The following is a 25159-nucleotide window of genomic DNA, read 5'->3' on the forward strand; positions in this document are numbered from 1 at the left end:
TTGGTAATGGGTTTTCTTGATGGAAAGATATACGTGTATTTCCAAACAGTAAAACAATATTGTATCGATGTACTTAAAATTGTGTTCTGATGATGGGAAATCAGAAACCATTCCAGATATCTTTTATTTTTTTACATATGCAGATCTGCGGGGGGATTCTCTCTGACAATTTTACGGTTATTACGGCAAAGGATACACATCAAGTATCGCGAAAAGGAGACGGCGAGGTCCCTGGCGTTCAGCAATTTATAAAGGCGTTACTATTAGTGTTTATTATAAATATGATGTAAGCCTTGCAGAATATGATGTCACTTCAATAATCATGATAATAAGCAATAATCATGATAATAATTAATATATATATTTAATATATATTTGCATTTTAATAATGTGATCATTAAATGGAATATATTTTATTTGAATTACTCTGTAATCTTTGTATTTGCCAGCGCCCACTAATGACAATAACCGCAATTTAAAAACCAAGGAACTTGGGAATTGATGGCTGGTAAGAACCATTCGGCCTCCGTCTTGTCTACTTGTTTTCCCCTGCTGTAAAGACTCAAACCTTAATCAGTCGTTGGTCTCGTCTTAGATTCAGGAGCCGTATGCCTATCCCATGCATGTTTAATCCCCTCACTGTATTACCCTCTAAAACTTCTGCTGGGTGGCTGTTCCATTTATCTCACACTATCTCTGTGAATTAAAACTTCCTTCCATTCCACCTAAGCCTCTGACCCTTTAGTATAATATTTCTCCTCATTTGAAATAAACGTCCCTCCTGTACTTTGTTAAATCGCTTTCTGTTTATAAATGTCTCTCTCTCCCATCCTCTCTCTATTCTCTCCCATTCCCCAGTCTATCTCTCTCTCATCCCTCGTTTATGCAGAACTCATATTTTTATATAGGATGGGCATAGCAAGGAAGAACATTTCTTCTAGATGTTATGCTAGCCAAATGAAAGCTCATTCAGATCTCGTAGAGACAACTTCCGTCTCATGTATCGATACAATGGAAAGGCTGCTACCTCTGATGTTCACAGAAAGTTGAGTTAAGTCAACATGGCAGTCAAGTTGGGAAAGGGCTTAATGGTAATGAAGTCAACGTGACTCCTCAACAGGGAGTGAATTGACTCCAAACTGGCCAAGTACTTCATAAATTAAACAGAATTTGGTTACGTCCAAGTTGAGTTGAGGTCAACAAACTTAAAACCAAATCTACTGAGAAACTCAATATGTCATTAACCAAATTGTGTGGAACTTGGCCAGTTTGGAGTCAATTTACTGCCTGCTGAGGAGTCACGTTGACACAACTCGGTGTGGAATTTAGCAGAATCTCAACTTTTAGTGAATAGACTCATTGCTGATGGAGTTGGCTTTCTTGTGGGTAGTCTTTAAGTTTTGTGTAAATTTGTTAAATTTGTAACCACACACAACTGAAATGTAAGCGAACTCAGTCTAAGGGATCGCTGGAGGTCAAACTCCTGAATAAGAAGTTTTTATGGTAATGGCATCAGTAACATTTTACATATTTTATTTCTAAAATAGAAACGGGAAACCAAAAACTAAATAGTTACAATATTGAAGAGTTATATGAAAAAAAATCATAGTTAATAAAAGAAGGATGTCATATTTTGGTCAAAATGTGGCAAAAATCTGTGAAACTCATAATATTACCTACAACGAAAAGTGTCAGGAACCTTCCGAAACTCGACATTCCAATTCACCGAACTTGGACATTTAAGAAATAAATAAGTACTCCGATACCAATAATATTTTATTTAAGAATTTATTTTCCTACAAACTTGTAAAATAAGAGGAAAACCAGCACACATTTACACATTAAAATATATATATATATATATATATATACGGCATTCCTACGGTGATACAATGTTTTTCCCTTTGCCATTGTATTAACCCTTTCAGGTCCTTGCTTTTCGTGCCGAATTGGTCAGTTCAAAAACTTTGTCAGGAAGATTTATAAAGAGAATTTGTGTTAAAATGCAGTTGAAATAAAATTCCCAAAATATAATTCACAGGTATACTGAAGAGGGAAAAAAGAAAAGTTATGATTTCACCCATTATAAAAGTACAAATGTATACGTCAAATTTTATTGCAATGTAATATTTTTATGAATCATGAATCCTGAGTTTAAAACCATTTATATTCTTTCATATAAACTTAATTTTAAGTATCACATTAAACCCACATAAAACCTGAAAACAGAAAATATTGAAATAACGCATTTTTTTTTCTAAAATATTCCGCATTCACTGTTGGCACCAAGGCAGTGTTATAGTTATATTAGATCATACATGAACATATTTATAAAGAACAATTCTAGGGAAAGGGTTCATTGAGTCAGCTGGTTTCCATGGTGATTGCCCCAGAATTGCTACTTATAAATATGAGATGGGTCAGAAATTAGGGTCTTAATTTAACCTAAAATGGTCTGCCCCATGTGTGTTTATAATTATATATATATATATATATATATATATATATATATATATATCTATATATATATATCTATAGGCTGTCTTGTACAGCGGGCAATTACTTTCAAGGGATCCATGTATAAAGTGGATATAGAGGCAAAGGTGATAATTGTTAACCTTATTTGCATGCGCTTACCCAAAATCCTTTGTGGTTGTCAAAGCACCATGAGATTTCTGAGGGAAAAACAAGCCTTCTGGCTTGTCTGGTGTCTGTAGATGAGTGTTTAATAATACTTCTATTATATCTATCTATATATATATATATATATATATATATATATAGACACACTGTGGCTATACCTAAAAAACTTTTTTATATTTTTGGTATTATTAACCAAAGAATATAGTCAAGTAACTGTAAGGTTTCTAAAAAGGGGTAAGAAAAAAAATGAAGATAAATAAAATATCTATCCTTTTCTCTGCTTTCACTTATTCTGGAAAACGATTAAAAAAATAAAATTTTTACTTGATTGAACATCAGCTTCTGCACATTCATTGGGATTGGGATTCACTTGTGATTGAGTTCCCCTGTTCCAACATAAACTGAGGTGTCTACAGCCATCTTTTAAACTTAAGTTCCAAAGTATTTTCCCATCCAAAACAAAAAAGCCGAGGGAACTCGCTGGCATATATTTAGTTTTAATAAACAATATTTCAATAGTGTAGATATTTTATTTAAGTGGTTTTATCGCCGTAGAAACCAAAAAAATATTGTGCTAAATGGACCATTCAGTTGGTCGCTACGGTGAGGAAAAAAAAACACGTTCCCTCAAGTTATATCGGGACAATAGCTAATAAATATAGAGTTTAACCCTTGAAACCCCATTTTCAATAAGCTCGTTTACATGGTAAATAACTAGATCTATAGATTAATATTCAGTCATGTTATTCCCGCTCAGTAATCTTTCCCCAAAGGACTTTTCTACCATACCGGGGTACTTCCGGGTGCCGGAAGCTCTCGAGCTTCTTATAGGAGGGCGGGAAAGGGGCGTGGTCTACATAGCAATGCTCATTGGTAGAGTTAGCCCTAAATAGACTTAAAAGGGGTGGGAAGTGGGTGTGGCCAAACACTTAGTATTATAAATGACAATCTTTGCTGGTGTTTTCTGTTACACAACCTTCGCTAGTTCCAGTGGATTGACATAAAACCAGAAGCAATTGTATACTTTAAACGTTATCTAAGATCTTTTTGTCTCAATAACAATAGACAAGGACTCCCGCGACACAGAGAAAAGAACATATTGTCAGTGCTAATACTTGCTTTTTGTTAGTTTCCAACATATCACCTACTGAAATAATGTGTAGTACGGAAAGGACGCCATTAACAGCAGCGGAATTGATCTTCTCATTGCTTCAGCCTTTTATGACGTGAAAGTGGGATCCGATCCTTTCTGGTTTTGGTTCTGTATGAATTTGTTTCCGAGTAAATTCTAAATTCCAATGTGTGTTTTTTTATTTTGCAAAAAATAAATAAATAATAGGAATGGCAAACCAAACAGACACTGAAAGTGTTGCTGAATCAGCAAAAAAAAAATTCAGTTTTTTTTTTTAAGTATTAGGATATTATCACGCACATGATGTCATCTCTGAATATTTGCCTAATGCAGGCTTAAGTTTAAATGTTTTTAACACAACACAGACTGCTATGCGCAGATCCTTTGAATGCATGCGTACAGTAACTTAACACATTCAGATTTCATCTTGGACCAAAAGGGTTAGAAGAAAACCACATTGCTATCGCCCAGAATGCCTTTCTGTCTGAATACTGTTTGTGATATATAGTCAAATCAGCTGACATCACATTTGACCAATTATGAGTGAACTAAAACTTTTTTTTACGATTTATACAATTTCTTTAGAAAGGTCTATATACAAGCAATTTCCTTCCCACCCCCTTCTAATAAAAGCAAAAGATGATGTCATATCTCTCTTTAAAAAAAGAATAGGCCTCTTCCAGATGAGAAAGAGTGGCAGATCATTTACTTTTAACCCCCAGAGTGCAGAAAAGGATGTGACTTCTCTACTTTGACTTGACTTGCAGTAACACTTCTTCACCACCAGGTGGCTCCATAACATAGAACCCTTTTGGAAGTGTAGGAATCCCGAAAATTCTGCGGGGAATAAAAAATTCTCCCCATCTCAAAATATAGGGTGCATTTGGTGTGGGTAGTGCTGCTACTGGTTGTGTCTGGAGTAGTTTGGGTGGAACGGGTCCCTTTCACGCCCACCTTGGATCCTAAGACCTTGAGTATAGGGGTTTATTACATGCAATTTCTTGGTATAAGGAAAGTATTTTATCACTTACAAACACAAGTGAATTGATTAAGAAGGTAAAAGTGCCCCTTTGAAATTTGGAACCTGTACATATTCCGACGTATCCTCTCGAACAGGTTTAAAGCTATAAACCATCGTTTCATCTGAAGAATTGATGCCCGAATGCAGGAGGGACGTCTTCCGCTTAAACATTTACATAGGTTGGGTTTTCGTTTGTGCTTTGATTTTCAGCAACTATGGAAATACTTCCTGGGAGGAATAAAAACAAGATGTTAAACGATATATTCGGAGACTCCTTACAATGGGAAACAGGAGTGGCCGATCTTTAACATAAAGAAGTATTATTTTCCTGAGAGGGTCATATATAGGTGGAAGAGTCTCCCAGCAGAAGTGGTAGAGGGTAGTACAGTGAGGGTATTAAACAAGTATGGGATAGACATATGGCTCCTGAATCTAAGCCGAGACCAACAACTGATTAAGGTTTAAGTCTTTACAGCAGGAGAAACGGGCGACTAAATGGGGGCCGAATGGGGCCGATCTGCCAGTAGGTTCTATGTTTCTATGGCTACTTCTTTAGAGAGCTGAAGTCAGGCTACAGTTAAAGAGACCACCCCTGAACCCCTCGAATTGTTATATGTAAGCAGGATCGGATTTATGTAATGCATCCCTAAAAGCAAAACAAACCCAAAAATGTATCTAAAACTATATTCAGCTGAGATATGGGAAGGAACTGGGAGAAGCATTTGTTAAAATGGACAGAGTTTGGTTATTGTTAAAATTATTCCTCCCCTGCCACCCACAAACCAAAAGAGGATGCAAACGTTATTACTGGAAATCCGACCCTGCGCATGAGCACATACATAGAAAAAAGACAAGGGCCGACACTGAAAAGGAACATCGAAAGGTAAAAAAAGAAAACATTTGTAACATACAAAGCAGGTGTAGCTGTTGATGCTGATTCCATTAATTCGCGGATACTAGGGGTAAATAATGACATTTCATCGTTTTCTTAAAAATCCCCACAAAATGGGACTGCAGAAAACTTTCTAACGCTAACGCCAGTGGCAGCATATCTCAGGTGGGGGTTGACAACAGTTGACATCACTCCAGACCAAGAAACCAAGAAGGTCCAGATCTGGATTCACCATTTCACTTGGGGTGAGCCTCGAGAAATCCCCGGAGGGTGAAACAGCATACAAAATCCATATCAGGATCAGACTGATATGATGATGGCGATATTTCGTCTGTAATGGCAGAAGGGAGCTAAATCCAAACTATCTGTTCTTGGTTAAGCTTCTCATATTTGCTTTGCGTGTTCTTTTACCCTTTGTGGATCTCTTGGGTCTCACCCCAACCGAAAAGGTAGAACCATATGTAGACCTCCTTGCTCTCTTGTGCTTAGAAAGATAATGGGCATGCCCCATTGATGCAGTCAACAAAGGCAGATTGAGATGTCATAATGTAAAATGTATTCTTCATTTACGGTAAACGCCAAACATAATCAACCTTTCTTTTTTGCAAATCCAGAACTGCAGCAACTATGTATCTCTATAAACATATTGATGTTAGAAAACACATCTTTGGGTTAATAAAAAAAGAAAACTCCAAAATAAATTAGCATATTCCCAAATAATATAGGTCTTTGATGTTCTATTGCGTCTTTGGTCGTTCAGCCCACATCTGTGGTAAGTGCCGTTATTTCATATCCGTATAATAGTTCTGCAGCTGGGTGTGTGTATTAATTATACAAGCGGGCGTCCCAGATATTAATTATCCAGGGCACCCTGCGGTATTTTACTTGGTTCAGCCTTGGATTCTGCGTTTAATTATTGCTCTTTGCTGAGGTCTCACGTTCTGGGTGTTTGAAAAGCCGTAAGAACCGGTAGATTAACACAACGGGAAACGCCACGCCATCCGGGAAAAGAAAATAGATTTTTGGAGAGGACCCTCGGTATTTATTGCCTGCAAAACAGCTAAGTTTAGGAAACAGGCGGGATAAACATCTGAAATTAGAGTGTAACCATTCTTGGCGAGTCGGCCAAGGGAAGATAATTAGACTCCCATTTCCGTCGCATTTCAAAAAAATGCTGTTACAAAATTTGTTACATTTTAACTGTCAGCATAAAAAATCTAAATTTAAGAGTTGAGCATTTTTCTTCTAAAAACAATGTCATTACTGTTATATATTAACTTTTATGGGTAAAATTGAACCAAAATAGTTAATATTTGCAGTAAAAAGTTACGTTTTTTATTTTATTGTTTTTTTTTTTTTTATTTTAATTCCATATTACAACTCAAAGATGCAGACAATCAATGTTAATTTTTAAAGAATTCTTTTTTTTTCCAACATACAAAGAAATAGTAAATGAGGGCTTAGAAAAATGTAACATTTTTTATTATTTATTCAATGGAACATTTTATTATTTACCCAAATCTAAGACACACATTTTAAGGTTTTTTTCTTCTGCTCCAATGAGAAAACCACAGAAAATCATACTATAGACATAGTTTTTTTTGGGGGGGGTGTTATTTCTCCACTTTTTTTCTTAAATAAATGTTGCTGCTGAAAGGATGTTTTATCTGTTTGTGCTCAGAAAAAAAAGGGATTTTGATTTCAAGGGAATTTCGCACAACAGTCACAGGTGGAAATTGCTTGCTGAAAAGTTCTAAAACATTTCTAATCCGCAGGTCATTTACAATGCAATGGTTCTCATCTGGTTCCTTCCAAAGTTTGGAAACAAACATGAATTCATGATAATACTCTTCTTTAGCTACTTTCTCATCTTACTATATAAAACAACAGAATCGCTAACTCTCAAGATCTCGCTGCCCTAATAAAACGACTGCCGTAACACCTAAAGCGCTTATTATATGCCTACAAGGGCCTGGGGTTTAAATACTCCTATAAGTCTCCAAAAAGACTTGTGTGTGCGACATATGGGACAGATAGCAGTAACATAATAGCAATTTTTTATATATTTGTTTATTTATTTTTCCTTAACCCCTTCAATCCCAGGGGTTTTTGGTACCTCAAAGCCCGGAGCAATTTTGCCATTTTTGGGGTATGTCGGTTTAGCGATGATTCTCCTTTCCTGTGAATAGTGTACCCATGTAAACTATATATTGTTTTTTGAAGGAGAGATTGAGCTTTCGTTTGATACCATAGTTTAGCTGAAAATTTAGAATTAGACATTTAGTAAAAACTAGCGAAGATTAGAAAAAAAAAACTAATTTTTTTTTACATTTTACAATTTACAAAATTAGGTAAAGTGATGGAAAATCCCCTCCAAGTTTATCAATTCAGGTGTCCTGATTTCAGAAATACCTAATTTATATAGATTTTCCATACTTTCCCAGCACCAGGGAGCATATTATAAGGTGTACAATTTTGTATACTTTTTATGCCTATGGCTTAACGGGTTTGGGGGTTGTGAACGGGGGCAGGAGGGTTATACTGGCTGGATGTTATGCTAGGGCAATGGGAAGTAAGGTTTTTTAATATTTTTTTTATTATCTTTTTTTATATATTTTTTTTTTTATTTATTTTTCGCAGATCGCAGCGTCTCTGTGCCTCATCGGAGAGCAGGATATCCCCGCAGCTTTCATGCCGGAAGCTGTTACAGGAGATCGGACAGCAGAAAGCCGGCGATGCCGGCTTCTGCTGTCAGTGGGGAGTCCAGGCTGTCAATGTGTCCCTGACGCTGCACGAAGGACTGGACGTACCGGGACGTCCATAGGGGATTCTTAATAGGCGTTTTTTGGACGTCCCGGTACGTCTATAGGGGAATGAAGGGGTTAATGTGGTTCTTAGTAAATAGAAACACAGAATTTTCCAGCAGATCGACCCCATTCTGGCCTCTGTCTAGTCGCCCGTTTCTCCTGCTATAAAGACTCAAACCTTAATCAGTCGTTGGTCTCGTCTTAGATTCAGGAGCCGTATGTCTATCCCATGCATGTTTAATACCCTCACTGTAAGTGCTTTCGGTTTAGGTGAGTGGTCTCTAAATAAGAAAGTTGAACAAAATATTCAGAATTTTTTATTTATTTTAAATAAATCTGCTTGTGCTTGTGATATGTTCTATTAAACAATTATTGATCTACAGAATACAAATCCCTATTAACCCCCGAATGACAAAGCCTGTACATGTACAGGCTCAAAATGCATTGTTTTCAATGGGTTTAGGGACCGCCCATTGTCCTTAAGGGGTTAATATTCTGATTTCAGTCAATAATTATAGATACTATTATTGACTCTAAGAACTATTTGTTTTTTATTTCCAGTCTACATTAGAGAGCCTGGTATAAATTTAATATACGAAGGTTGGTAGGTTATAAGACCCGGTATATATAAAACAGCACGGGAATTGAGATATATTTTGATACATTTTATTGTATTGTACATTTGGTATAAAGAGGAGTCTTTTTCATTAATCAATGAACATAAAGCAGAATGCGGAGAGATTCGTTATTATTCAGATACATTACTCAATGCCTGGTCTGTCTTTTCCCAAATTGGAGTACTTACCTCTCGAAACACTCCAGAAATGTATCATTTGAAACAAATCCCATCAATTCACATTCTTTCTTGCACGGGTTTAATTGCCTCTAATGACTAATGGGTTCTAGCTTGATTAATTGCGCATATTACCGGTATTTTAAAAAAATAACTAAGATGTCAAGTGATGCAATCATTAGAAAGACAGCGAGTTGAAAAATATTAACATTTTAATGCTTTTTGATAGATTTCCTAGTAAAAATGCCTTTATTCTACAAGAGGATACAATTAAATGATATATTTTTTGGAATTTGATTACATTTATCAAAATATATGTTGATTTACAGTGTATTAGGGGGGTAAATGATTGTAGGTGAGTTATTTAAGGTAGGAGGAACAATTTGTAGGTTTATTGCAGGAACACAGTGGGGTCATGTTACCTTCAATAAAAGCAAGGCTGTTCACACAGTACACGAGTAGCCAGAACTAAAACCGCAGCTGCAGGAAAGATATGGAGGTGAGAGAGGGAGTCAGGATGCATGTAGTGAGTGAGAGTATGTATAAGTGTGTGTGTGAGCATGAATGTGTATGTATAAGTGTGTGTGTGAGCATGAATGTGTATGTATAAATGTGTGTGTGAGCATGAATGTGTTTGTGAAGATGTCGGTGTATGTGTAAGTGTGTATGTTAGAGAGCATGTGTATGTACATATGTGTGCCAGAGCTTACTTGAGTTATGGGGGTGCAGGAGGCACCCTGGGGGCCACTTGGTTTTACCTGCTCACCAGGCCAGAAGGTGCCAACCTATCCCTGGATTCTTAACTCTTCGATGACCATGAATATTTTACTGGACAATACATTGGCTTTGGTCAAACCAGTAAGCGTCACCCTTTTGGGGTGTCAAACTACATTTGTTTGCCAAAATATATATATGCAAGTAATTAAAATTGAGGTCTTGATTAAATTCCTCCATTAACACATTTCTTGTATGTTACAGTAAGAAGAAGTTCAGCAGTTTATTTTGGAAATTATTTTCTCTCTTGTTTTTGCTGTGTCTTAAGTATTTTTATCATGTTATAACAGATCAGCCCAAAATGTGCTTAATTTAATTATTTTTTTATTATTATTATTTTTTTTATGAATTATTTTTAAAGGCCTGAAAATACTCCTGAAACTATTTTTTTTAAAGTTGAAAAACAACACATATAATTCATCATAATCTAATCTTGTAAAAAATACACAGAAAATTTGATGTCAGATAAAAGCCATTCAGCCCAAATATGTTTCTCGCTCCGTCTGTCTACACATGATGACTTTTATATTTTTTATTGTTGGTTAGTGAAATATATTTAATAATCTTGCTTGTTGTGTTGTACGAGCTGCTATCCGAGGTGCTGAACTTCAGTTCCTTTATCTTTCTGAAAGGCTACATGATATCAGCCGCTTGCCGAAGAAGATACATTTCAAGTCAAAAATCTAAAAGCATAAATCTGCATTGCTATACACAAAGTAACGATGTCATTAACATCGTTCGCGGAAGCGCGTTTCAGCGAAGCAGCTCTCAGCAAGTCAAGGAGCCGTTATTAGTTTTGCGGCGTCGGGGTTTACAATTGGCTTTTAGTAGACATCAAAACACGACTGATTGTACCTTCCCCAGAGATGGGAGTTTCATTACCCTCTAAATATATAATAAAGGACACACGTTGCTGGAACTACTCCGCAAAGTCAATAAAATGTATTTACTACATCAAAACGGTGGCTGGCATTTGAAGAAAAATCTCTAAAATGTTTCCCTTTGGGTGCCGGAGATAAGCCTCGCCAGAACTTTTATCTCCAAACTTCTGCTCCTTTCCCTTTTTTCCTTTTCTCTTTTCTTTCCTACCGAAGTTCTAGGTAAGCGCCTCACTTTCCTTACATGAAACTTTATTTTCAGCCATTAAATCTTTAAGCTGCTGAATCAAGGAACGCTCAGACTATAGAAACATAGAATCTGCCAGCAGATAGGCCCCATTCGGCCCCCGTCAAGTCGTCCATTTTTCCTGCTCAATCAGTCGTTGGCCTCGTCTTAGATTCAGGAGCCGGATGTCTATCCCATGCATGTTTATAAACCCTCACTGTATTACCCTCTACCACCTCTGCTGAGAAGCTATTCCACTTATCTACCACCTTCTCGGTAAAGTAAAACTTCCTTACATTCCATCTCAGCCTCTGACCCTCTAGTGTTAGATTCTGGTCTCTTGTTGTTACATTTCTTCCCTCCTGTCATTTTTCAAACCCCTTTATGTATTTAAATGTCTCTCTCCCATCCCCCTCTTTCTCTTCTTTCCCAAAGATGGATTTATTGAGATCCCTTCATGTTTCCTACAAACCATTCCCCGTTTAACTATTCAATGCAAGAAGCATTTTAGAACTCCTGTATATTCATTTTCCCTACAATGTGGAAATCCACAGAGAGCAAAACGAAACCAATTTACTAAATCCTCTTATTTTCATTACAGGGCGTGAAAAATCTTCTGAACCGTATGTTCTTGAGCACTGAATTAGGATTATACCTGCTCATCCCCAAAGAGATCCTTTCATATCCCAGGCAGCCTCACCGACGAAGAATGCAAATTAAATTACTTTGAGAGTAAATTAATACACAATCTTTAAAAAAACGTCAAACAAAATAAAAAATAAAAAAATCTTAGGTAGAAGCTGCAGCTCCTGCCTTTTTGTGGTTCAACAAAATGTGTACCTTTAATACTATGTATAATTCTGTTATTTTTGGGGGATTATTTCCTGTTTAATAAAATACCAGATCCGGAACCTTACATTTCTCCATGTTGAATTCTAATGCATTGTCCGTTATGAAGCTACAAGTTCTATTTAATGAATATGAAAGGGTCAGTGAAATTCAGGATAAATCCTTTTACCGTATGATGTCATCTCCGGCGCTTACCTTTTTTTTTTTAAATTAATTCCCCCAGCTGTAAAATTTACATCATAAAAAAAAAAAAATAGTCGAGAATGAGAGTTAGTTCACTTGTTATTGGTAAAGGGCTGAATCTTGCCTGCGCTGCCCAAAGTTAGCGAAGACAGGGAAAAGACAAAAAAAAATTAGAGGAGGTCACAGAAAAATCTAAGAAAAGGAAGATTAGGGTCATACAGAGTGTGAGTGGCTCAGACAGGAACGGCTACTCAGTTTAGTTCCTGTAGGGCTCTTTAAGACTAGCTACTTGGAATTTATTTACCTATGGGCTGAGTTTCCACCTTGCCCTGTACCAGCTGCTCAGGGCCCACCGGCTGAATGTGAGTGACAATAGGTGATAGCATGCTTTCATTTTGAGTCCCTGGGCTGACCATCTCTCTCTCTTTCTCATTCTGCATCTGTGCATAAACATTAATTCCAGGAATTTTCCTTAAAAAACAACAACAGAGACCGTCATTGCTGTACGTGGCGAGTGCCACACGCAGGAAACACCCGAGAGTAAGAACGGGGCTACGGTTACCTTTTGAATTTATAGATGACGAAGACGGCCAGCCCCACAAAGACCACGGACAGGAGCATCAGCATCGCGGATCCGCTGTGAGTCGAAGCCAGGTCCACCAACGGGGCTGAATGGGGCAAAGGAACTGGCGTTAGATATCTTAATTATTACGTGCAGAAGAAGGGCACGGATACCACATGGAAACCTTATTAACAATTTGAGAAGGTGTTCTTACAACATGAACCATGAATTCTCAAAGTTCCAAAGAAAAACTCTAGAAGATCATGTTTGGCCAGTAGACCAACGCTTGGACAATAACGATTCATATCATAACCGCTATCACTTTTTTCTTATAAAAGAAGTGTCAATAAGCAATAAAGTTAAGAGGTAAATAAGTCAAGCAGCAGCAAGGTGCCTTTTATTGATATCCCAGCAAGGGTGAGAACATCAGATTTCAATAGAAAAGAATCATTCGGCTCGTCGAAGTGGTCAAGATTTTCCAATTTATCTAAAATACTTTTCCTTTGGGATATCTCATAAAATGTAACAATCTGCTTTTAAGTATTTTGGTTATTTGGAACGAAATACATATAATAAGCCCATGTGTGGTTTGTCGACATCATCGTTGGTCCTTGCTTTGCACTCAATGTTCCTTATATAAAGTCTACGGGTGCTACAGTTTCTTTGGGGGGTGATAAAGGAATTTCTTATATTAATGTTGTATTTCTTCAGTTTACAAAGTAATTATTTATTTAAATAATTAGCATTTACAGCTTTTGGCGAGTGTGGGGGGCCAGTAACGAGACCTTGGGAGACAATTCTTCAACTGACTACCAAGTAATAAATCTCCTGAAGACTTTATCTTGAATAAACGAAATTGGACTTCCAAGTTAAAGATCCCACATTTCCCAACTAATTTTGGGGAGATAATAACGTTGAAGCAACACAATGTGTGACGTATGTTTCTGCAGAACATTTCTGGTTAAAGTCTATTTTTATTACATGAGATAACTCAGTGGATTGAATAGCGGATAAGATGATTTTTTATTTATTTTTTTTTAAGAAGAGTTCAACTTGACCTAAAATGAAAAGTGCCTTTAACTTCTGCTAAAGCACTGGGAATAAAACCAACTCCTGTTCGTTGTATTGCGAAATACAATTTAAAGGGACTTCCCATCATTTTTATTGCTATTATCAGATCAAAAATATATTTTACAATTTTCTTTAAACCAGTTGTAGTTTTTGCCCCATAATATAATGTTTTCAGGCAGCTGCATATCAGCCATTTGTATGAGGTTTTCACTCTGTTATCTGAGCCCCAATCTACTAAACACCCCCCTCTTTATCATATTGCCTGTGGGAAACAATAGAATGGCTTAGTCTTAATCACCCAGACGGACTCTCTAACTAATGAAAGTCTATGGAGGAACGGACTTCATTAGCATCTCCAATCTCCAATCTACTAGACAAACACCCAGACTCCTTATCATACTGCCTGTGGGGAACAATAGAATGGCTCAGTCTTAATCACCCAGACGGGCTCTCTGACTAATGAAAGTCTATGGAGTGACGGAGTTCATTAGCATTGCCATAAAGCATGAGCTCAGTGTGGTGCTTGAGCAGGGAAAGTCACCCAAAATATCACATGACTGAGAACAACGGCGGCTCCAGGCCTGCAGATAAAAGGAGTTTATTGGGGCAAAATGAGACAAAACCGGGTCAACACCAACCAATATTACTGTATACAGCTCTGGGGTTCATGCTTAAGGAGAACAATATTTTGGAAACTCTCCCCCCTTTAAAGGCTCAGGAGGCATATTAAATAGAACTGTCTCGGAAAACAGCATGGCTTTGGTGCCAATTACTAAGCCGACATCTCTACCTGCAGAGAAATTTCCATCCTGCTCTATGCCGGTCACAATGAGACGCCTGGTGCCCCGCGATCACAACAAGGGCTGGCAGAACATCTGCTTAGCCGCTAATGGAATGCAGAGGAACGATTCCATATTCCCCTGTAACTTATTAGCAGTCTTGCTTGCGAGACCCGAGATGTTGCAGGGGGTGGATGTTCTTATCTGCATCAGATGCTGCTTAAGCAGAAGAAGTCCCCGCTGAGAATATTATTGCTTTCTCGTGGTGTACGCTACATATGTTAACCCAACTAGGATCCTCTTGTTTGGATGTCCCAAAGCATTTATAAAAAGCCTTTGAGTAAATTAACCCCTTAATGACAAAGCCCGTACATGTACGGGCTCAAAATTCATTGTTTTCAATGGGTTTAGGGATAGCCCATTGTCCTTAAGGGGTTAAATATTTTTGAGCAGCCTCTAAAAAAAATGAGAACATTTTTTATAAATGTTTGTAAAATTCAGCAGAGTATAAAAAAGGACTACAAGTAATAATTTATCACATGTAACCCATTTTTTGTCACACTTTGAGATATGTCCCATTTAAGTAAACTCTTCTACAACGGGGATCATATTGCCTTTATTATCTCCGTTCATTGTGTGCGAGTATAATGGATATCACTAGGGTATAAAAGCAGTTAATTAGCGGCTCAAACCTCCGCCACAAATGTAAATTTAAAAACAAAAATTATAAAAAAAATAAAAAACGACCTAAATCACATTAAACAGACCAGGCTGGAATATTTAATGTGTTTTCATAAAAATGCACGTAACGTAAAAAAAACCACGATAAAATACAAATGCTTAATTTTGGGGGGAAAAATGTATAGAATGTTAAAATATACAGTACTGTTTACAGAATAGGTAATAATTACAGGATTATATTTTTACTTTTCACTTTCCCTTCTAGTTCAAGATGTCAAATTTTTGGACCATCTGTGGTTTTTAGTGCATTAAAAGGGGAAAAAGGAAATTACATATTTTCTGCAGAGGAAAAAAAGGTTATTTGATTGATTAATTTCTATTACATTATGGTTTATTCCCAGGCTGTGAGTTGAAAGCAATATGTGTTGCAGGTTAATAAAAAGGTATTTTTTTGTTCAGCCAGTTCTCTGAAAATATGCTATTTATTAATAATATTAAAATTAAAATGTATTTCTAATTGATATATTCTGGTGTTCTAAAGATAAGAAATTAGGATTAACTAAAATTAAATATATATATATATATATAGGTTAATGTTCCCAAAGCATCAATTTATTCTGAATGATGCAACTCATTTAAATATGATTGGTTAATTAAAATTCACCATTAAGAATTTACACTTTTTTAGGTAATCTACCATTTTTTCTCCAAATGTACTGTAGGTCTCAAAATACACCGAAAAATCTTATGCAACACTGAATTATGCTAATACTGGAAAAATGTAGTTTTAGAATTAAGTGAAAAAGTTATTTTTTTCAGAGCGCTTCTGATGAAGTATGATTGAGAATGCCAGGAAGATTGTTCCAATAATGCAGTTCATTTTGTAAATAATTGTGCTTTTTGAGATATGCGTAGGAGAAAAGGCTTCTGTATTTATTACACCTTTCTTTATATAATTGTTCTTTCTGGATCTTCTATAACTCTGGCAGAATAATCTGAGATCCATGCATCGGGAGTGATACCTGGAGTGAGAATGTCTTCTTTAGCTTCCAGGACAAGGACATTTAATAATGGAATTAATGGAAAATGAGGAAATTTCTGGCTGTAACATAATTGCAAAAAGGTTTTGTAACCATCAATTATCCTTTTATACTTAAACTTGGATCAGGGAATACAACGTGCCATTGGAACACAGGAGTGATGGGAGTGATAAAGGGCCATTGGAACACAGGAGTGATGGGAGTGATAAAGGGCCATTGGAACACAGGAGTGATGGGAGTGATAAAGGGCCATTGGAACACAGGAGTGATGGGAGTGATAAAGGGCCATTGGAACACAGGAGTAATGGGAGTGTTAAAGGGCCATTGGGACACAGGAGTGATGGGAGTGGTAAAAGGCCATTGGAACACAGGAGTGATGGGAGTGATAAGGGGTCATTGGAACACAGGAGTGATGGGAGTGATAAAGGGCCATTGAAACACAGGAGTGATGGGAGTGATAAAGGGTCATTGGAACACAGGAGTGATGGGAGTGATAAAGGGACATTGGAACACAGGAGTGATGGGAGTGATAAAGGGCCTCTGTGCGCCTATGAAGAGATTCCATTAAAAATCATCAATTTCCAGCTACAATAGTCATTTACAACATTAACCCCGTCTGCACTGGATTTCTGATTCATTTCATGTTATTTTAATGGACAAAATGTGCTTTTCTTTTAAAAACAAGAAATTTCTAAGTGACCCCAAACTTTTGAATGGTAGTGTATGTCCAGTATTTGTATATATTTATATAGTTTGCGGGGTAGTAAGATATTCTGGCAAATACATAATAAATCTCTTTTTTTTTTACTTAACCCCACATTTTCCAAGGCAATCATCAGTTTGTAATGATGGAATACACGGGGGGGGGGGCGGTTGTATATATTGCATATATATATTATGCTATTACATCAGCATAAGCCCTTAAAATCTAAATATCCCCAAAAATCCATTCTCCGTCACTTTGATGGGAAAAGTATGATACGGCTCACTGACTCTGGGCCTCATCATTGCTGTTGGTGTACAAAATACGGAATAAAAATACAAATAAATCCCAAAAACGTTCTTGTTTGTCATATTTGAAATCCAAAGCATTCTGTTGCGTAATATATTGTCATTCGCAGGAAATAATGTTAGTGAATGTGTGTAATAATCTAAGTCTGGGTAGTCTTGTTACCTGCTGTTAGATGAGCCGCGTGGACGAGGACGCGAACGCCCGGCTTCAGCTCGAAATGAACCAGGTCTTGGTTGAGTTTGTTGATGAATATGTCAGAAATCTAACACAGAAGGCAAGCGAGATTTATGGAGCGTTAATGGAATATAGCTGGATATGTAACATTAAATAAACGGCTTCAATAACTGCCTTAAAACACTCATTTAATAGCTCGTTTTCTGTTTGCATAAATATTTTGTAATGTTTTTCAGTTTTTTCCCTTATTTTTCTTTTCTTTGATCTTCCGCTTCTCTTTCTCCTCATCCCCTTCTCTCACATTCTCTGCCATGTATTGTCTATTCTCCCCTCCAACCTGCCTTCTTACTGTCATTCTCTCCCTGCTCGTGACATTCCTTCCTCCATGAAGACTTTCTCCCCTGTTATTATCTCCTCCGTTATCCCCTCTGCCTGTTATTATGTTTATCCCGTCTCCATTCCTGTCTTCTTTTTCCTTTTTTCAGCCCTGCTCTCTTTAATTTTTGCCAGACGTCAGCAACCCACCCTGTAATCCTCTCTCCATTCTCTCCTCCTCTGTTCCAGCTATTCTCTGTCCTTTTTCCTTCTCTTCTCCAACCTACCCTAGTCTGTTCTTTCCTAATCTGCCCCATCTCGCTTTCATCCTCTAGTCAATCCAAGGTTTGACCCAGAAGCCAGAATAAGGAATAAGGAAAAAAGAATAAGTAACAGAACAAACAGAGTTAAACTGGCGATCATTCAATGAAAACACACTGGAACCAAAAGGAGTAAACATAGAACCTGCCGGGAGATCGGCCCCATTCGGCCCCCCGTCTAGTCGCCCTTTTCTCCTGCTGTAAAGACTCCAACCTTAATCAGTCGTTGGTCTCGTCTTAGATTCTGGATGTTATGGTACAAAAAGCATTAACCCTTCAATGTAACACAAAAAAGGAACACAACCCAGGTAAGGCTTTTGGGGCAGCTGCGTTGAATCGAGAAGCGGCTGGAAAACCATCTGCAGAATCTGGAAACGCACAAAACACGACAAACGGAATTATCCGATCGCACAAACAAGCGGAGTTTAATGTTTGTTTGGGTGCCGAGCGTTTACCCATCTGCACGATAAATCCGCAGGGAAATAAATCGGGACGTCCGGAGATTTCAGACTACAAATTTTTTTTACAAAATCTTTCAGATTGAAGATGTGGAAGAAAAAAACCCCAAAAAACGATTTCGTTTATTTCACTTTATGGTCTTTTAAACACTGAATTCAAAATATGATTTGCGTTTTGCTGATGAGACCATTTTTTTGCTTGAATTATGGTATTTTTTTTTAGTATTTTTTTTCTGTTTATGATAATTATATTTTTCTAGATGCCTTAAGATGCATATAGATATAAAGAAATAAATGATTTATTAAGCAGATGTTTGCACAGGGAGTGGGGAAGATATGTGCTGTTAATATATTTCCTTTATTAAAACGCATGAAGAGGAAACTATGTTTCAGTATTTATCTACAATATATATACAATGTATCGAATTGTAATGCTGCGCTCTCTGGGTTTGCTAAAGGCCTACTTAGAAATAATGCAAGGATGTTTTACCTTACAGAGATAGTGGTAGATACATGGAACGGCCTCCCAGCAGAAGTGGTAGAGGGTAATACAGTGAGGGTATTAAACATGCATGGGATAGACATACGGCTCCTGAATCTAAGACGAGACCAACGACTGATTAAGGTTTGAGACTAGACGGGGGGCCGAAAAGGCTTTATTTGCCCGGACATTCTACGCTTGCTGGTTCTGCTATTGGAGTTATTTATGGAAAGAAATGGTAGAAAATGGTCCTGAGCCTTTAACACCCAACTAGAGAAGATCCATCAGTTGAGAATCAACGATCAATGGGATGACGCAAAATAGGCTCCTCTGTGAAGATCTGAACCCTTTTCCTGGGTTCCCTGTGGACCCACAGCCAACACCCCCAAAGATGGGGTCCCTGTGTGATAGAACCGCAGGAAGAGGAGAAGAGAGGCCTTCTCGTTCCCCAAATAGACAAACAGAGCCATATCCAGGACCTGGAGCCACGAGTGGGGTCGGAGGTCCCACCAACCCTCTGACATCTCTTATAGCAGAAGGGGGCTCAAGCGCATGATCACCTTGGGGCACCAGGGGTCGCTTCATCTCTTGCCCCATGAACCTTATGGACCCACCACCAGTGGTAGCAGCTTCTAATCATTCCCAATGGTATGGGGGTAAAATGGAGCCAATGAAAAAAAAATACGGAACCCAAGAACTTTCCAGCATAGGACCCCCCGAACCCAATAGTTCCCTGGGTGATGGCACTTATAGTCCAGCACAAAAACGTAGTGCAGTCTCCTCCAACCTTCCATGGAAACCCAGCAGGCCATGTTTTATTGCAACAAGAACATATTCCACTAACAGATCGCGTGATTCCGTTTCTCATTATTCCGAGGAAATCGTTTGTCAGACTTTGACTCTGATAAAGCCGCTCCACGGAACACACGCCGGGGGTGCGGGGGTCTCCTTGCGCTTTGATGAATCCAGGGCCGGCTACTAAAGGAGTTCCCCTAAAAAATCATAGCATTCCGTCCCAAACCATAAGCAGCATTGATGGATATTGCATGTGTTGTCATAATTAACCCCTCAAGTGCCAATAAGGTTGAGCTTTAAATGCAGTAATCTGAATAGCACTGATTTATATATATATATATATATATATATATATATATATAAAAATATATATGGCGGGGCGAGGATAGGTTCCCCTGACCAGTTAGGGTCGTTACTTTGGTTTAGTGATTTTATCAATTGGCAAGAAGAGAAAATGACTCTTTTTTTCATGTCATAGTAATTTCCACTTATTTACTGCACATTTTCTCTTTTTTTTTTTTAAAAGAAAATGACTACAAAACTTTCTGCTGAATACATTTTGACCAGAATGACTTCGGCGATGGCGGAAATTCATGACGGGAGACTCGATGTTGTTAATATTTATCTGTGCCCTACTACCTTTTATATTAAGGAGAGAACACGTGCAGGCGATTAAGATTTAAATGTGTTGGGTTTTTGGGGTTTTTTTTTTTTTATACAGTTTCAGATATTTTGCAAGAAGTTTGGATTTCTGTTTCCCAGCACAAAAAGAAATCCTTGGTTTTACACACATAGAAACGCAGAATTTGCTGACAGATCGGACCCATTCGGCCCCATCTAGTCTTTTTTCTACTGTAAAAACTCAGACCTTAATCAGTCGTTGGTCTCATCTTAGACTCAGGAGCTGTATGTCTATCCCATGCATGTTTAATTCCCCTCGCTGTATTAACCCCTACCACCTCTGCTGGGAGGCTGCTCCACTTATCTACCACTCTCCCAGTAAAGTAAAACTGCCTTACATTCCATCTAAGCCTCTGTCCCTCTAAAAGGGTTTTAGCGAAAAGCTGAAAGAGAGAATAAGATATTGTGATTATCACTCCATTGTGTTTTTCTATTTATAAGGCTAAAGTTAGAAGGTCGCCATCCGGTATTAAACTAAAACCATCTCATGTGGCAGGTGGGATTACAGAAGCCAAAGAACAAGCGGGTGCTTATGTGGAACAGCAAGGGACATTGCTTTTACTTGTTCTCCCGTAGAGAATAAAATATTATCTCTCTGTGACAGTACGAGTCCTCTGGTCAGGGGAAGGACAGACTCCTGACCTTGAAAGAAGCTTCAGCTCTGTCTGCGCCACAGGGTTTTAGCATAAGGGAGTTTTTAGTAACTTAAAATAATTGACGTGCAGGGAATCCTGTTGATTAGAGACCCACGGAGGGGGGGGGGGGGGGCAGCCGGGAAGCAGCCTGTGTGCGAGACATGGCACCTGTCACACTGTAATAGAACAATGCAAAGCCATGGGAGAGAGATGGTGATGAGCAAAAGAAGACACGTGGAGGAAAGATAAAGAAACAATTCAGTGGAACGGTGAAGAGACGGCTACTTGGAACAATCTGCTTATTTAAGAAACTTCTAAACTACTTTAACATTTTATTCTAAAAAAAACCCAACATATTTTTGAAGTGTTTTTTAAGTATTTTTAAAAAAGCTTAAAATTTTTTATTCATTTTTTTAAGTATTTACGTAAAAATATTTTTAGGACCTTTTTAGTTTTTTTTTTTACTTTACAGGCATACTTTAAAATTAAATATATATATATATATATATATATATATACGGTATATATATATATATATATATATATATATATATATATATTAGTCAACACTATTGTCTAAGGCCTTTATGCAGAATTTGGGAAGATAGCTCCACCCCCTCACATGTATATGTTATATATAAGTGCTGTATATTTATATATATATATATATAATTTAATATTAATAAATCTTATTTTGTGACAGCGATAGAATCATCAGATCGGTACACTAACTGGGAACATTCCGCTGGTTCCCATGGTGACTGCTCCACATTCCAAGCTGACTCCACATTTCCTCTCCAGGTGGCACGAAATGCGTTTACTCAGAAAACAATTTACTTAACGGCCGTCTCAGATCTCCTCCAACCGGTCCCTTCTAATTATAAGAACGGCCGCCATAAAAATGTGTTCGGTGGCACGTGCTCTGGTTAAACGACAAATATCCGTTTTTATACCCCGATTATAAATGTTATGATAATCTAATAATTCATGTAATAATGTGGTAGGATATTACAGAAGACGTAATACGCAGATTTTTATTACAATTGGTCGCCGTTTCATCTTAATGTAACGTGCAATTATTGCATTTTCTAAAATAAGACGTTTTCGAACATTTTTAATCTATATTAAAGATGTAAAGAGGTCCTTCCCCAAGTTATATGAATATATATAATATAGAAATAAAAATATATATTTAAAAATATATATTTTTGTTTTATCAGCATCTTGCTTTTGCTAGACTTAATCCGCCCCCCCCCCCAAAAAATGTATGCCTGAATTTTAAATTCACAATGAAAGCGGCAATTTGGGGCGAAATGTAGGCGTTTAGGGACTATGCATAATATGTGCCTGATGTAATATTTAGTTTTTAATAATAATTGCAGAAAAAGAGATGAAAGGCCATCTTTTAAATCTGCTTTGAAGTTTTTGGAACTTTCAGACTTTTAAACATCATTTTAAAAATAAGATATATTTCCAGGGATATGAGAAAAAAAAAATAACGGATTTTTCTCCCAAATCTGCTTTATTTACTGCTGCGTTTAGAAGCTGTCAAACTGAGTTAATAATATTATTAAAGTGGAAATAAAAATACCGAGGATGATTCACTTTCACAGATTTTAGCTCCGCTCCAGGAATATATATATATATATACCGTATATACCAGCCATTAGGAGCAGGAGAACGAGACTTAAAGTAATTAAACCCGGGATACGATTTCAGTGAAATGGGAAATAATGGGAACCAAAATGATTAAAAATCCATTAGCTGCGGCTTTCACAGAAAACTTTCATTTTAACCCCTTCTGCCAGGAGTACCAATTAAATGTTTGGTTTTATATTTTTGGGGTTGACCTCTCCAGCTGGTCTCGTAACGACTCTCAATATCTTCCGAAGGTCTGCACGTCATGGAGTTCCAGGGCTAAATCTTCGATAAATCTGCTTTTAATATTTGGAATGAATGAATATTTAAGATGTCTTCATGCCCTCCGCTCGCTCAGTACTCATCGATGGAAGTAACCGTGTTGTTTTAAGAAGGAATAATCCTATCATAGAGCTGGCTTTTCACGACTCATGATTTTTATTGATGACATAAAGTGAATAGTAGCGGCTAATTAGCAGAAATGATTAATATTCCTGCAATTAGCGATCTGATTTGGGTCAAGTCCTTACTGGGGAGTCAAGCCGGACGAGCCGAGTCAGCGTTTAAAGTTGAAGTGATTTGTTCGGTGCGGTGTACGGAGACGCTGATCCGTGGCACGCACCTCATCCGCCACCTCATTTACATTTTCTTATGAAGTGGGATCTAGGTCAAAGATTTGAGAGAATCGCAACTAATCATCAAATGCTTTATTGTAGACGTGGATCGAGTCCAATTTCAGGAAGAGTAACAGACACAGAGGAGGAAGAACGTTCCCAAACTCCTGTCTTCATATAAATGGTACCTTTATATTACATTTATATTTTAAACCTTATATGTATCAATACATGTCGGCTATTGGTATAAAAAAAGAGTTCTCGCTCTGTTATCTGATCCCCAATCTACTAGACAAACACCCCGACTCTTTATCATACTGCCTGTGGGGAACAATAGAATGGCTCAGTCTTAATCACCAAGCAGGACCCTCTGACTAATGAAAGTCTATGGAGGGACGGACTTCATTAGCATTGCCATAAAGCATCAGCTCAGTGTGGGGTTTGAGCCGGGAAAGCCACCCAAAATATCACATGACTGACAGCGACGGCGGCTCCAGGTCTGCAGATAAAGGGAATTTTTAACAAAATGAGATAAAACCAGGTTTTTATCACCAATTGATATTACTATTCACACTGCTGAGGTTATTACTGTATACAGCGTTGGGGGTTATTACTGTATACAGCGCTGGGGGGTTATATTACTGTATACAGCGCTGGGGGGGTTATATTACTGTATACAGCGCTGGGGGTTATATTACTGTATACAGCGCTGGGGGGTTATATTACTGTATACAGTGCTGGGGGTTATATTACTGTATACAGCGCTAGGGGTTATATTACTGTATACAGCGCTGGGTGTTATATTACTGTATACAGTGCTGGGGGTTATATTACTGTATACAGCGCTAGGGGTTATATTACTGTATACAGTGCTGGGGGTTATATTACTGTATACAGCGCTGGGGATTATATTACTGTATACAGCGCTGGGGCGTTATATTACTGTATACAGTGCTGGGGGTTATATTACTGTATACAGCGCTGGGGTTATATTACTGTATACAGCGCTGGGGATTATATTACTGTATATAGTGCTGGGGTTATATTACTGTATACAGCGCTGGGGGTTATATTACTGTATACAGCGCTGGGGGTTATATTACTGTATACAGTGCTGGGGGGTTATATTACTGTATACAGCGCCTGGGGGTTATATTACTGTATACAGCGCCGGGGGGTTATATTACTGTATACAGTGCTGGGGGTTATTACTGTATACAGCACTGGGGGTTATATTACTGTATACAGCACTGGGGGTTATATTACTGTATACAGCGCTGGGGGTTATATTACTGTATACAGCGCCTGGGGGTTATATTACTGTATACAGCGTCGGGGGGTTATATTACTGTATACAGCGCTGGGGGTTATATTACTGTATACAGCGCTTGGGGTTATATTACTGTATACAGCGCTGGGGGTTATTACTGTATACAGCGCTGGGGGTTATATTACTGTATACAGCGCTGGGGGTTATATTACTGTATACAGTGCTGGGGGTTATATTACTGTATACAGTGCTTATTTATGAAAATAAAATAAATCTAATGAAGGTAACAGGCATTCATTAATCAGCGAGGATGGATTTCTTTGGTCATCGATGAACGTTATGTTGCTTTATTATCCAGCTATGAAGGTTGTGAGGATGGGGAGGCAACTACCTCTCATGTGTAAAGTAATAGAGTAAATTATCAAAAAAACATCT

At 37.7% G+C, this 25159-nt stretch overlaps 1 protein-coding gene across 1 annotated transcript in view; it reads right to left on the reverse strand.

The window, feature by feature from the left end:
- Positions 1–4959: 4959 nt before the first annotated feature.
- LOC149288791 (VPS10 domain-containing receptor SorCS1-like) overlaps positions 4960–25159 on the reverse strand; it is a 252828-nt gene continuing 232628 nt past the window's right edge. Inside the window, exons 24-27 of the mRNA XM_089491470.1 lie at positions 17506–17605; positions 12761–12866; positions 12503–12669; positions 4960–5024 (exon numbers count right to left, since the gene is read on the reverse strand). Coding sequence (XP_089347596.1) covers positions 4960–5024; positions 12503–12669; positions 12761–12866; positions 17506–17605 — 438 coding nt within the window. The remainder of the gene's footprint in view (positions 5025–12502; positions 12670–12760; positions 12867–17505; positions 17606–25159) is intronic.

Source organism: Sceloporus occidentalis, unplaced genomic scaffold (assembly GCF_023333645.1).
Source record: "Sceloporus occidentalis isolate IW3139 unplaced genomic scaffold, rSceOcc1.0.p SCAF_50, whole genome shotgun sequence".
Taxonomy (NCBI): Eukaryota; Metazoa; Chordata; class Lepidosauria; order Squamata; family Phrynosomatidae; genus Sceloporus; species Sceloporus occidentalis.